Source organism: Balaenoptera acutorostrata, chromosome 1 (assembly GCF_949987535.1).
Source record: "Balaenoptera acutorostrata chromosome 1, mBalAcu1.1, whole genome shotgun sequence".
Classification (NCBI taxonomy): Eukaryota; Metazoa; Chordata; class Mammalia; order Artiodactyla; family Balaenopteridae; genus Balaenoptera; species Balaenoptera acutorostrata.
This window is the reverse complement of record NC_080064.1, coordinates 184,114,649-184,128,506: the sequence shown is the minus strand read 5'-3', so window position 1 is coordinate 184,128,506 and position 13,858 is coordinate 184,114,649. Positions and strand designations below refer to the sequence as shown.

Here is a 13,858-nt window from a genome sequence, read left to right as displayed (position 1 = left end):
CAGTACTTTATTCTAGAACAGTTTCAACCCAGAGTTTCATATCCAAGGTTGCATGGAGAACACAGATAATAGAAATAAAGCAATATGTTCCAAAGGTATGTCATGATTAGTTCCTCATGGCTAACAGAAAATCCTGTCCTCTTTGCCTGATAGAGAGGCTTTAAGTTTCATCTTTTAATATGAAGGGGTATAATCAAGTCCAATCTAAGATTGATGGCACAAATGATAAAACCATATAAGCAAACACTGCGAATAAAAAGAGTAATAAAGAGGTTTAAAATATATTCAAAGAAAATGGTTAAGAATACATATCCACTGAAATGACGCGCATGACTTTCATCCCGAGGTACCTGTGTAACACTCCTACACAACTCATCTGCCCAGAGAGAGCACTAAAAACATAAATGCTACTCCAGCACTTCTGTTCCAACAGCATCTGTTAATTCACTCCATTTATAAAATACATATTGACAAAGACAACTGAACTGGGACCAGGGAGATTTGATTTGGTGTGAGAAAGTCAATTCAATGTGATTTTGTTAAAGGGCTCCTGCAGGCAAATAAAAGAGTTTAAGTAATAAAGTACATAAAGAGATGTTTTACGAGCCAGCCCGGTGTCGTGGCAGGCACACGATGCCAGGCAGGGAGAGAGGCCAGGCTTAGGAACAATATTATGAGATCCAAACCCTCAAGCAGCAGGTATGGTGTTGCTAGGTCGAGGAAAGAAAGGGCCATATGGATATTCTGGAAGGTCACTAAGGTCACAATCATTAGGGGGCGACAGGAGGGAGAGGCAACAGGGACAGGAAAAAGACATGTGGAACGTGTCTGCTTTCAGTGAAACCTGCAGGGAGGTCAAGAGACTAAAAAGAGATTTTTTTTTTTCCTTTTTAAAAGGCTCATTCTTTCAGTCCACCATGATTACCAGAGTTGGTGGAACTGTTGAAGGTCAGGGGAAACTCTGGAGCTAATTTTGATTCACAGGAATTGAGGGATGGCACAGTTTGCTTAGGAAATAGTTGGCTAGCACGTATATCATATTGAAGTACACCAGTGATTCTGAAATTTGGGCCCATGGACGGACTTCAAGGGCGTATGAAATGGCAAAAAAATTTTTGTGTGTATCCTACATATTATTATTTGAAGTGAGGGTTTGCAACTTTCAAAAGATTCTACCAGGAGTGTACTACCTCCAAAAAATTAAGAGCCTTTGTCCTAGAGGACAGCGACCTCTATTCCGTTTCTTAGAACAGGCACTTCTGGCAAGAGTTTTAACTGACTTATCTTTCCTTCTCCTTCACATCCACTCTGCCACCCAAATCTAATTTATCTCCTTAAATCACCGTTCTCATCATCGCATTGACTATTCCCTGAGTACCAAATAAGGTTCAAATCCTTTTGGCTTCTCGGCTTTATCTCCCTCTATTTCCTTACACACGGCAACTTCCTCCAGTCAACCCAACTGCTCACTCCTACCTAGACATGCTTTGCAGGCTGTTAATTTCACACTTCAGCTCAAACCATGCCCTTTAGCTGAAACGTCCTTCTTCCATCCACGTGTCTCAAAATCCTACTCGTTGTTTGCGGTTCCGATCAGTGGTTTAGCTTTCTTCATCATCTTGGCTGGAGTGATCACTCAGTCTTAAGATTATGCTTGTATTCATCCCTCTCTTATGCCTGTGTTTAACCTTACAGGTACTTTTCTCCTTGATTAGATTGCAAGTCCTTAAGGATAAAAATGGAATCTTAGCCATTTTTACACTCACAAAGCACTAAGAATGATATTTCGAATATAGTTGCTACATGGTACATGTTTATTGAATGAAGGAATATGGCAGTTGACTTAAAAAAAGCAACAGATGAGCAACAATGCTAAAATGAGACAGTTTACTTCTGTTTTCAAACTCTGACTCATTACGGTATGGGGCGGGGGGCAGCACTTTTGCATCCCCACTACTCCGTGACCATGGTTCTATCTTTAATGGACCTGTTTTTAGCTAACACATCTAAAGGAGAGTTACTCAACTGCTTAGTCATAGTACAGGATAACTAACTAATGGCCATGAATTTCTAGCAGACCTGATTACTAAGCCTTAAAGCAGTGGGTCTCAAAGTTTGGTGCCAGGACCCTTTTATACTTTCACAAATAATTGAGGACCCCAAATAGCTTTTGTTTATATGGGTAAGATTTGTTGATATTTACTAGGTTAGAGCCTAAAACTGAAATGCTTGAAATAGATATTCATTAATTCATTTAAAATAATGATAAATATACAACATGCTAACATACATATTTATGAAGAAATAAACATATTTCCAAACTGAGAAAAATTAGTGAGAAGAATGACATTGTTTATATTTTTGCAAGCCCCTTTAATGTCTAGCTTAATAAAAGTAACTGAATTCTCCTATCTGCTTCTGCATTCAACTATTGCAATATCATGGAAGCAACCTAAATGCCCATCAACAGATGAATGGATAAAGAAAATGTGGTAGATATACAATGGAATACTACACAGCCATAGAAAAGAACGAAAATTTTGCCATTTGCGGCAACACGGATGGACTTGGAGGGCATTATGTTAAGCTAAATAAATCAGACAGAGAAAGACAAATATTGTATGTTATCATTTATATGTGGAATCTAAAAAAATACAACAAACTTGTGAATATACAACAAGAAAGAAGCAGACTCACAGATATAGAGAACAAATTAGTGGTTACCAGTGGGGAAAGGGAAGGGAGGAGGAGCGAGGTAGGGGTAGGGGATTAAGAGGTACAAACTACTATATATAAAATAAATAAACTACAAGGATAGATTTTACAGCACAGGTAATATAGCCAATATTTTACAGTAACTATAAATGGAATACAACCTGTAAAAATTGTGAATCATGATACTGTACACCTATAACTTATATAATATTGTACATCAACTATACTTCAATTAAAAAAAATCTGCTGCAATATTACATGTCATGTAACCTCTGGAAAACTCCACTGTATACTTATGAGAGAATGACAGTGAAAAAGGTGTATAATAGTTCAGTATTCTTGTGAAAATAGTTTTGATGTCATAGACACCACCAGAGGTCTTAGAGACCCTCAGAAATCCCCAAGCCGTACTTTAAAAGTCACTGCCTTAGATCTTAGCACACATACACAGCACCTTTTCTTCTAACTTGGGCACACTTGTGATGTGTAGTCAATGTCTCATTTTTTTCTGGTCATCAGAAAATGTTGGCAACTTGGTAGTTATACTGGGCCTGTTCATCAGACTTGATAAACATTGATACGGTTTGGGTTGGAGAGTATCCAATGCTTGTTCAGGTATCAGAATGCTCAGGAAGGTTAAGAGCATGGACTCTATGAATGGAGTTAGAAACTCTTCTTAGTCACAGTGGCAAGAAATTCATGGGCAGATCTCCCTTGCATTTAGGTATCGATAGATAGCTGAGTTCCAGTCAATGAAATGTTAATAAAACTATTTGCTATTTCTAGACCTGGCCAAAAAACAAACAAACAAACAAACAAACCCACACCTGTTATTTCATACTCTTTTCTTCTTCTGACTGCAGACAACTCCCAGGTGACCCGAGAAGCTACCTGTTGAAAATGACAGCACTTCCAACAGCCAGAATGACTGTGGGAAAGAGATCTTACCCTGAAGATATGTTCACACCACAATACTATTATATGGGAAAGAAATGAACCTCTATTATCTTTGAGCCTTTATATATTTTGAGGTTCATTTACAGTAACAGTGTTACCTGAAGTAAAACAGCCACTTACTAGATGTGTGATCTGGAAAAAGTTTTTAACTTCTGTTTCCTCATCTGTAAAATGGAGATAATAATAGCACCTACCTCATAGGGTTGCTGTGAGGTTTAAATGTGTTAATGTGTGTGAAGCACACAGAACTCAGTTTGGCAAATAGTGAACATGGAATGTTGCCTACGTTTTGTTGTTGTAATTTGTCTCCTGCTCCTTGTATACATCTTCTAGCCAATAAGCAGCGTTCAGGAAACACTGAGCTGGATTTCTTGACTGGACTTTAGTTATCTTTAGAATACTAACCTTTTATGTCTACAATCCATAGGGGATATTTCTGAAATGACTTATGTGTCTATACCGGACACTTGTGTATTATATGATTTAATACATCATTCATTTTTAAGAAGATCTTGGGAGGTTGGTTTTTGCTGTTTGTTTTTGTTTTTTTGGTCTTACCTGGCAAACTCAACTTTCTTGTTACCTTATAGTACAGATCCAGGTGCCCTGTGCCATTTCTTGGAGATAATCCTTAAATTCCTTAGGTCAATGAAAATGTCATAATTGAAATCTAATTCTGTTGTATATAGGACAACTAGCCACTCTTACTATTTTCTGGACAGTTGATGGAGATCAACATAATGACATGGGACTATCAACCATTTTGACAGTATATACATTAAAATCTTCCTTTAAATATGTCCTACTGGGTTGGATTAAAAAATGCATAAGATGGATACAGTGTGGATCCAGAGAGGTGATTTATAGCTTCACAGAATAGTAAATGCCTTGGAAATACACTTGATGGTCGTACAAAGATAAAATAAGAAACTAGAAATCAGGTATTTTTTTTGACTCAAAGAAGGAGATGAATTTTTCTCACACTGGGAGGATTGAAATTTAGTTACGAATAACTTAATTTGGCATTTCTTACTTATTTAAGGGCTATCAAAATACTGAGAGTCTAGTATGCTTATTAAGGCACAAGATTCTGGTACACCCAGGATTGATACTTTTAATATGTTTTGATTATTTAGTTTCATTATTGAAGTGCTCTTCTTAATAGTTTTCATCAGAACTTACTTTATTTTACTATTTTATTTTTGACCATGCTGTGTGTCTTGCGGGATCTTAGTTCCCCGACCAGGGATTGAACCCGCGCCCTCGGCAGTGAAAGCACGGAGTCCTAACCACTGGACCTCCAGGGAATTCCCCATCAGAATTTTACACAGAAGAGAATGTGTACAAGAACATGGTATTTAACAATAACACTATAATAATTTAAATAATTGTTACTTGTATTATGGATAACTCTTTGATGGTTTTTAAAAAGAGAAGAAATTAAAGAAAGACAGCAGAGAGTTCATGGTGCATCTCCATCAAGATATTATGATGTCCTGAAGTCTTAACTTGGAGGGACTGGAATTCCAATGCATACTAGTTGCAGGGGTAGATTTATCTTGAAGCTCAGGAAAATTGATCTTCAAGGCCTTTTGCTTGCATGAGCCCCTTCCAAGGCAAGCACGGATATATTTTTATAAAATTTGTGAATGTATAATATTTAACTACAATTTGTTATGGCCACTATCCCTTGCCCTTTTAACTTGTCCTCTGTCATACATGTCCTCATACTGATTGAGATTAGGGTAACCATGGACATTTATGAACTCAAACTAAGGGGAAGTTGAGTCTGGGGAATATTTAGTTTGGGTTCAGTAGCTAAATTTATATGATTTCAGCCACTTTCATAAAAAAGTTGTTAAGGCTTAAATATGTCATTTTCACTGCAATCTGGAAAGATAAGAAATGTGAGAAATTACAGACTCTTAATTTGTATGCATATAAAGGGACGGTTTAAAGAAAAAGATCAGATAGAAAAATTAATATAATATGAAATAAAAGCTGTAAAAATGAAAAATGAAATCAACTGAAATATTCTGACATCAAGAAGAGAATTGTAACAAAATAAATTTCAAATCATACTCAAAGTAGGAAACTATTAAAAGAAAATGATGGATCTAGGATCGAAGCAATGCATAAAAAATATGATTACTTTGATAATATAAATTATGAAAAGAAGTAACTCATATTGGAAAAATCTAAACTTCTTACTGATTTGTAGATAAAATAGTGGCATCTATGATAAAATACAACTTAAATTCAGTCATACAGTAAGGATATCCATGAAAACTGGTAATGATGCTGTCAATTCAACAAATATTTAAGAAAAGTCACTGCAAATCACCTTAAGACAAGAAAACTTAAAATGCCCTAAAATCTTAAAAAACCCTTTGTAGATATTTCTCCAAATTTGAAAATAATCTACATTTCCAAAATATTATAATAATGAGTTGTGAAGCTTTAAGTCACTTTTCTAAACTATAAATAATTAAAAAAAATTTTTGATTAACTATGTGACAGGAAAGAATGAATTATCTTTCTATTCTCTCTACAGATAATTATAGTACAAAGCCATGGCTGTATGAAGAGGTGACCAAGGGTGTCAGTTAAACATGTCAGGGAAAAAAATATAGAGGGATGTCAGAAGTTATATAATCCAAATATACTATTTTTATGTTAGTGGAATCTGCCAGGTTTATCTTTTTACATGTATAATTCTTGTCATTTATTTTCCCCTTATAAATAAATATTTATATTTTATCTTGTCTTCATCATTTGGTTTTATTTTCTTAAAAAGCATCTCCCAAATTTTATAGATTTTGGCACCCCCAAATCTAGATCTGACTAACTGTGTAATCTTGAGCATGTGTCTAATCTCTGTGCCTCAGCTTCCTCATTTTAAACATGTGAATAATAATAGTACCTATTTTGTACAGATTAATTGACGGAATAATGTATAAAACATTGGGCATAGTACCTCCTAGATAGTAAGTACTCATTTAATGATAATGATTGCTATTAATATTAATGCTAATTTAATAGCTATAGAAAAATAAAGGAGTAAAAGAATTATGGCACAACATCATCAATAATAATTTGTATACTCTCAGTATTGCTATGAATTATTTTCTTGGTCCAGAACCAATGCATTCATGTGTTTGTGTGTTTGTTTGCTTTTTGGTAGACATGACACTTTTCAAGCAGAAACAGTTTTCGTCTGCTTTTATGAAACGCATCACATGCACATAAAAAATGTGAGATTACATTTTTCTTTGTTAGACAATGTGTAGCTATTTGTCACAGTAGATGTAATTAACGTGAGCTGTCATTACTTATGTGTTTTATATCTAGGGCAAATTTCTCAACCTCTCTGTTTCTGAGATTCCTCCTCTACTGAAAGGTAGATGAGGCTCCCTTACCTGGAAGGCGACTGTACACCACACCCTCTTCCTCTCCCCCGCAGCACTCGAAATCTTTGCTCACAATCTGTCCACCACAGCACTGCTGGCCATGGCCATCATGGAGCCTCCCAGCACAGCAAATCTGGTTTCCGGAGGTGGAGTATGGCAGTCTGCCACAGCAGGAGTCGCCGAGGCCAGTGGAAACCCGGTTGTGCTGTTCATCTGGACAGCATACTTCACCTGTCAATTTAGGACAATAACCGTCATTGCATGAGTTAAAAAAATATGCTTTGACTCACGACTAAATTTTAGCACAATGATGTTGCAGATGCCAACTGCTGGACAGGGTATCGTCATACTGGAGTTGCAAAATCTCAATACCACTTCAAAATGTTTGCATTGAAGTTGTATAAACACGTGTAGAAACACGTGTCTATGTCAACTTAGAGGCAACGCTATGTTGCCTATTTTCTCTCTGACCCCTGATACATGAGCACATGAGGTCTGGTGACATGGATTAAGTGACATTACAAAAAAAGTTTGTCTACAGATACTTTTCTATCTATTTAGTATATATATATATATATATATATATATATATATATATATACTTTTTTTTTTTTTTTTGGAAAGTGGGATGGACTCAGAAATCAATTCTTGATAAATCTGTATTGCTTTTGATTATAATTTCTTTAACCAAACTACATTTATTTAACCAAACAAAAGATTTTCAATGGAAAGCTTAATTAAATGAAAGGAGGTAAATATACTATATTCAAACCTGCATACTAGTATTTTGCTGAGCTATGGCAGACACTGCATTTCACTGATGTAGTTCCACCCACATTTCCCCTTTATATGATATTCTGAGAAACTTGAGACAAGAATAGAATAATCTTTTGCCTTAGTGCCTTGGGATCAAAGGGTTCAAATACTCTAAATATCAGTGGTCATTTTTTTTTTTTTTTGTATGAAGCGGCTTCTAAAAGACAAAAAAAGTTTTTTAAATTGCTTTTCTTAAGGATATCTTAGAAAGGACTAATAAGAACTTGGAAGATGTAAAAATCAAACTTCATCTTTCCTCTCTATCTCATGACCAACGCCTTCCTAGCCCCTGGAACCTTGACCTTCTCTTCCCATTCCCTTACTACTCTTCTTCTTACACCTTCAAGAGACCCTCTTCTATTTCCTCCACTGCCCCTTCTTAAACATATCTTTCTCCCTGGACACTATCCCTTCATTAAATCATATGAGGTATGTGAATATGATGGCCAACCTGGCAGGTTTTATAGCTTTAAACCACTGTCTAGATAAGATTTACATAATCTAGTTAATGACTTGCCAAACCTTCTTAAGAAAAGGCACAAGTTCCCTGAAGAATTTAGGATTGTCTCAGGGATTTATAGTCGTGGGCTCCCTGATCTCTGTCAATTAGCTCATCCTCTTGTGAAGATAGGATATGCCAAAACTTGGTTAGCAAAAGCCAGATGAACTGCTAACCAAAATGATATTTAAAATATGGGACAATATTTAACTACAGATAGATATAGAAAGAGTACAAAAGTAGGGCAAGAACTCTTAGCAGTTATCCCTGAGGTCTTTCTTATCCAAAATTCATTGGTCAAAAACCCAGCCCACTAGGTGAAATGGACAAATTACTACAACCTACCAAGACTAAATTATGAAGACATAGAAAATCTGAATAGATCTATGACTAGTAACAGAATTGAATCACTAATCAAAACCTCTTAGCAAAGAAAAGTCCTGGACCAGACGGCTTCACTGGTGAATTCTACCAAAAATTTAAAGAAAAGTTAACATCAATCCTCCTCAAATTCTTTCAAAAAATTGAAGAGGAAGAAATACTTCTTAGCTCAATATATGAGGCCAGAATTAGCCTGATAACAAAACCAGACACATCAAGGAAAGAAAACAACAGACCAATATCCCTTATAAATATTGATGCAAAAATTCTCAACAAAATACTAACAAACTGAATTCAATTCATTAGCACATTAAAAGGATTATACAACATAACCAAGTGGGATTTATTCCTGGAACGCAAGGATAATTCAACATACAAAAATCAATCAATGTAATACACCACATTAACAGAATGAATGAAGGAAAACACGTGGTTGCCTCAACCAGTACAGAAAAAGCATTTGACAAAATTCAACACTTTTCTATTATAAAAACATTTAACAAACTGGAAGTAGAAGAAAATACCTCAACATAATAAAGAGCATATGAGAAAAACCCACAACTAACATTATACTCAATGTTATACTCAAGAAAGCTCTTTTTCTAAGATCAGGAAGAAGACAAAAATGCTGACTTTAACCACTTCTACTCAACATAATATTGAAAGTATAACCAGAGCAATTTGGCAAGAAGAAGAAATAAAAGGCATCCATATTGAAAAGGAAGTAGTAAAATTATCTCTGTTCACAGACAATATAACCTCATGTGTATAAAACCCTAAAGATTCCACACCCAAAACCCCGTTTGAACTAATAAGACAATTCAGCAGAGTTGCAGGATACAAAATCAACATACAAAAATCACTTGTGTTTTCATACACTATAAAAAAAAAATGAAAAATCAGAAAAGGAAATTTAAAAAACAATTCCATTTACAATAGTGTAAAAATACTTAAGAATAAACTTAATCAAGGAGGTGAAGAAAATGTGCAGTGAAGACTACAAACTGCTGAAAGAAATTAAAGAAGAGTCAAATAAATAGAAGGGCATTCCATATTCAAGGATTAGAAGACTTAATATTGTTAAGATGTCAATACTACTCAGCAGCTTGAAGCAGGATTTCAGTTCCTGGCCAGAGACTGAGGTTGGTCAACAGCAGTGAGAGCACTGAATCCTAGCCACTAGACTAGTGGCAAGGCCCTGGCCCATCAGCTGTGTCGAAAAGAATTTCCATATAGAGACGGAAAGTAGTGAAGCAAGTAAAGGCTTTATTAGGAGGAAAAAGAGTACAGTACCTGTGGATAGACACATGGGAGGGCTCAGAGAGAGACAGAGTCTCCCCCTCGTGGTAGCTGGAATCACTTTTATGGGGCATTTCTTCCGGGTTTCCTTTGGCCACTCATCTTGCTTTGCCTGGTTCTGAGTCCATATATGGTTTATCTCGGGGTCCTCCCAAGTGTGCATGAACATCTCTTAGCCAAGATGGATTCTAGTGAAGAGGCCTATGGGTAGTTGACATCACTTACTATGGGGTGGCTCCCCCTCCTGCTTTGACCTCCAAGGAGCCTTTCTGCACATGTGTAGTTGGGGAGGTCTCCTTGACTTCAAGAATGAGGAATATGTGGTCTTTTATATCTTTTCTGGGTGGGGCCCAGCCTTCTCCATCCTGCTTTTATGGAGTTTCTGCTATTATGGAGTTTCTGTCCACAGGGGAGAAACTGTTCAGCCTGGGGCCCATCTATCTCCTGCCTCATAGAGATTCAATGCAATTGCTATCAAAATCCCAACAATACTTCTTGCAGAAACAGAAAAATCCATCCTAATATTCAAATGGAATCTCCAGGTACCTCAACTAGCAAAACAATCTCAAAAAAGAACAAAGTTGGAGGTCTCACACTTCCTGATTTCAAAACTTATTATATGGACTTATATATACTACCAAATGTAAAATAGATAGCTGTGGGAAGCAGCTGCATAGCACAGGGAGATCAGCTCAGTACTTTGTGACCACCTAGAGGGGTGGGATAGGGAGGGTGGGAAGGAGATGCAAGAGGGAGGAGATATGGGGATATAGGTATATGTATAGCTGATTCACTTTGTTATAAAGCAGAAACTAACACACCATTGTAAAGCAATTATACTCCAATAAAGATGTTAAAAAAAGAAAAACTTATTATAAAGCTGCAGGAATCAAAACAGTGTGATCCTAGTATGAAGACAGACATATAGACCAATGGAATAGAACAGAGAGCTCAGAAATAAAACCTCAGGTGTATAATCAAATGATTTTCAACAAGGATGTCAAGACCATTCAATAGGGAAAGGACCAAATTTGTTGGAAAAACTAGATATCCAAATGGAAAGAATGAAGTTGAACCCATACCTTATACCATATACAAAAATTAAATAAAAATGGATCCAAGACCTAAATGTAAAAGCTGAAACTATAAATTTTTTAGAAGAAAACATAGGAGAAAAGTTTAATGACATTGGTTTTGGCAATGATTTCTTGGATATGACACCAGAAGCACAGGCAACAATAAGAAAAATAGATGATTTGGACTTTATCAAAATTAAAATGTGTTACGCATCTAAAGACACTATCAACTAATTAAAACTGTGACCCACAGGAGAAAATATTTGCAAATCACATATTTAAAAATGGATTAATATCCAGACTATATAAAGAACTTCTACAACTCAATAACAAAAACACAAACAACCCAATTAAAAAATGGGCAAAGTATACATATAAACATTTCTCTAAAGAAGATGACCAATAAGCACAAATAAGCTCAATATTATTAATTATTAGGGAAATGTGTATCAAAACCACAATGAGATACCACTTGACACCCAGTTATGATTATTATAAAAAACAAAACAAAAACAGAAAATAACAAGAGTTAGCAAGAAAGTGGAGAAATTCCAACCCTGTGCATTGCTGTTGGTGCAGCTGCTGTGGAAAACACTATGGCGGTTCCTCAAAAAATTAAACATAGAATTACCATATGATATAGGAATTCCACTTCTGGGTATATAGCCAAAAAAATTGAAAGCAAGGACTCGAACAGATAATTGTACAACAATGTTTATAGCAGCCTTATTCACAATAGCCAAAAGGTGGAAACAACCCAAATATCCATCAACAGATGAACAGATAAACAAAACGTTGTATATACACACAAATGGAATATTATTCAACCTGAAATAGGAAGGAAATTCTGACACATGCTACAACATGTATGAACCTTGGAAACATTATGTTAAGTGAAATAAGCCAGTCATAAAAGGACCAATATTATATGATTCTACTTATATGAGGTACCTAGAGAAATGGAGAAATGATCTTACTGTGAACAGTACAGTTGCTGTATTTGTTACATTTCTCTGGGTGAGAGGTTTCTCCTGTCTGGTCTGCAATGTAGTTTCCATTTCTTAAATCTTTACAGCTAAAGAACTCAGTGTCCCTTGTTGGCAAACTTTCTTTAACATAATGTGTCACAAGGTCCAGGGGCAGCACCAGTTAATTAAACATCACTTAGGACAATGGTGGGCTTAGAGGAACAGTGTACATACCTACATTGGGGAAAACCAAACCAACCCTTTTTTTAAAAAAAAACAACTCCACTTTTGAGTATAACAAATATCGATCGGATATTTTAGTCATATTTTCTGGAATCCCTCAGAATGTTATTCAGTTACTGACAGAAAAAAAGGCTTCTTAACAAGAGGTGTGGATTATATCAATGAGAAGTAAAACTGATTTTTTTCCCCCTCAAAAAAGGGCTATTAGACATAAGATACAAGGATCAGTCACCTTCTCATTAACCTCTCAAAATGAATCTATTTCACGACAGGCTTGAAAATGTTTTCTCTCTAAAAGCTACCATGCAGTCTTAACAGTTAATTGTTATTCTTATCAAAGAATGACCCTCATTAACATTTAGCTTGAGGTCATTAGCATATTTATAAAAAAAAGGGGAGTGGAAAGATCATTCTTTCCTCTGCTGTTCTTTGTTATAGGGGTTCTATGGAGGAAAGTTGTGAGAAAAAATGAAGTCAATATTGTCCAACAAAATGAAGTAAATATTATTCACCAATATTTCAGACCTGTCTAGAAATATCAAAATGCCTATATCAGTCTCAGCCTTGAACTGGCAGACTACTGACTGAATTTTAATTACATTGAAATATAAGATGGTTTGGGGTCAATACACTTTCTTTCTTAATGTAAACAGTGTTAAACCAGTTAATAAAGACCATTGGCTGAAAATAGAGGTCACAATATAATCTCTTCTTTTAGGTACTGATATATTGAGATTCATGATTGGAGTAAAACATTTTCTTTGATTATCCAATAAGATTGCATTTTTTCCTTTTGACATCAAGGTAGGCATTCTAATCCTGTGAAAAATTAACCACTTAAAAGATCCAAATGTGGGCCATGCTCAACAGATTGGTAGATATTAAAATGCTTGAGGTCTGAGGGCTTCCCTTGTGGCACAGTGGTTAAGAATTCGCCTGCCAATGCAGGGGACAGGGGTTCGATCCCTGGTCTGGGAAGATCCCACATGCCATGGAGCAACTAAGCCCATGAGCCACAACTACTGAGCCTGCGAGCCACAGCTACTGAGCTCATGTGCCACAACTACTGAAGCCTGCGCGACTAGAGCCTGTGCTCTGCAACAAGAGAAGCCACCACAATGAGAAGCCCGTGCACCACAATGAAGAGTGGACCCCACTCTCCACAACTAGAGAAAGCCCGCGCGCAGCAACGAAGACCCAATGCAGCCAAAAATAAATAATAAATAAATTAATTAATTAAAAAATATATAATAAAAAAAATAAAATGCTTGAGGTCTGAATGAGCATGTGTCAATATACAGATCATGGAGGTTTTAAAAAATCTTGTTTTAAAAATTACTTATTAAAAAGTTTTGTATAATATCAGTAAACGACCTTTGAGTTTCCATGCCTTATTTTTGGGGAAAAAAAGTTGAATTTTATCTGGAAATAGAACAAAAGTAGATTGATTTCTTAGTTGGAGATCTGACACTTTGTGCTAGGATTGAGAAAGGT

At 35.8% G+C, this 13,858-nt stretch overlaps 1 protein-coding gene across 1 annotated transcript in view; it reads right to left on the bottom strand.

Moving 5' to 3' along the window:
* The window catches only part of USH2A (usherin), an 800,956-nt gene that overhangs the window by 213,613 nt on the left and 573,485 nt on the right, over positions 1 to 13,858 (bottom strand). The window contains exon 49 of the mRNA XM_057531465.1: positions 7,092 to 7,313. Coding sequence (XP_057387448.1) covers positions 7,092 to 7,313 — 222 coding nt within the window. The remainder of the gene's footprint in view (positions 1 to 7,091; positions 7,314 to 13,858) is intronic.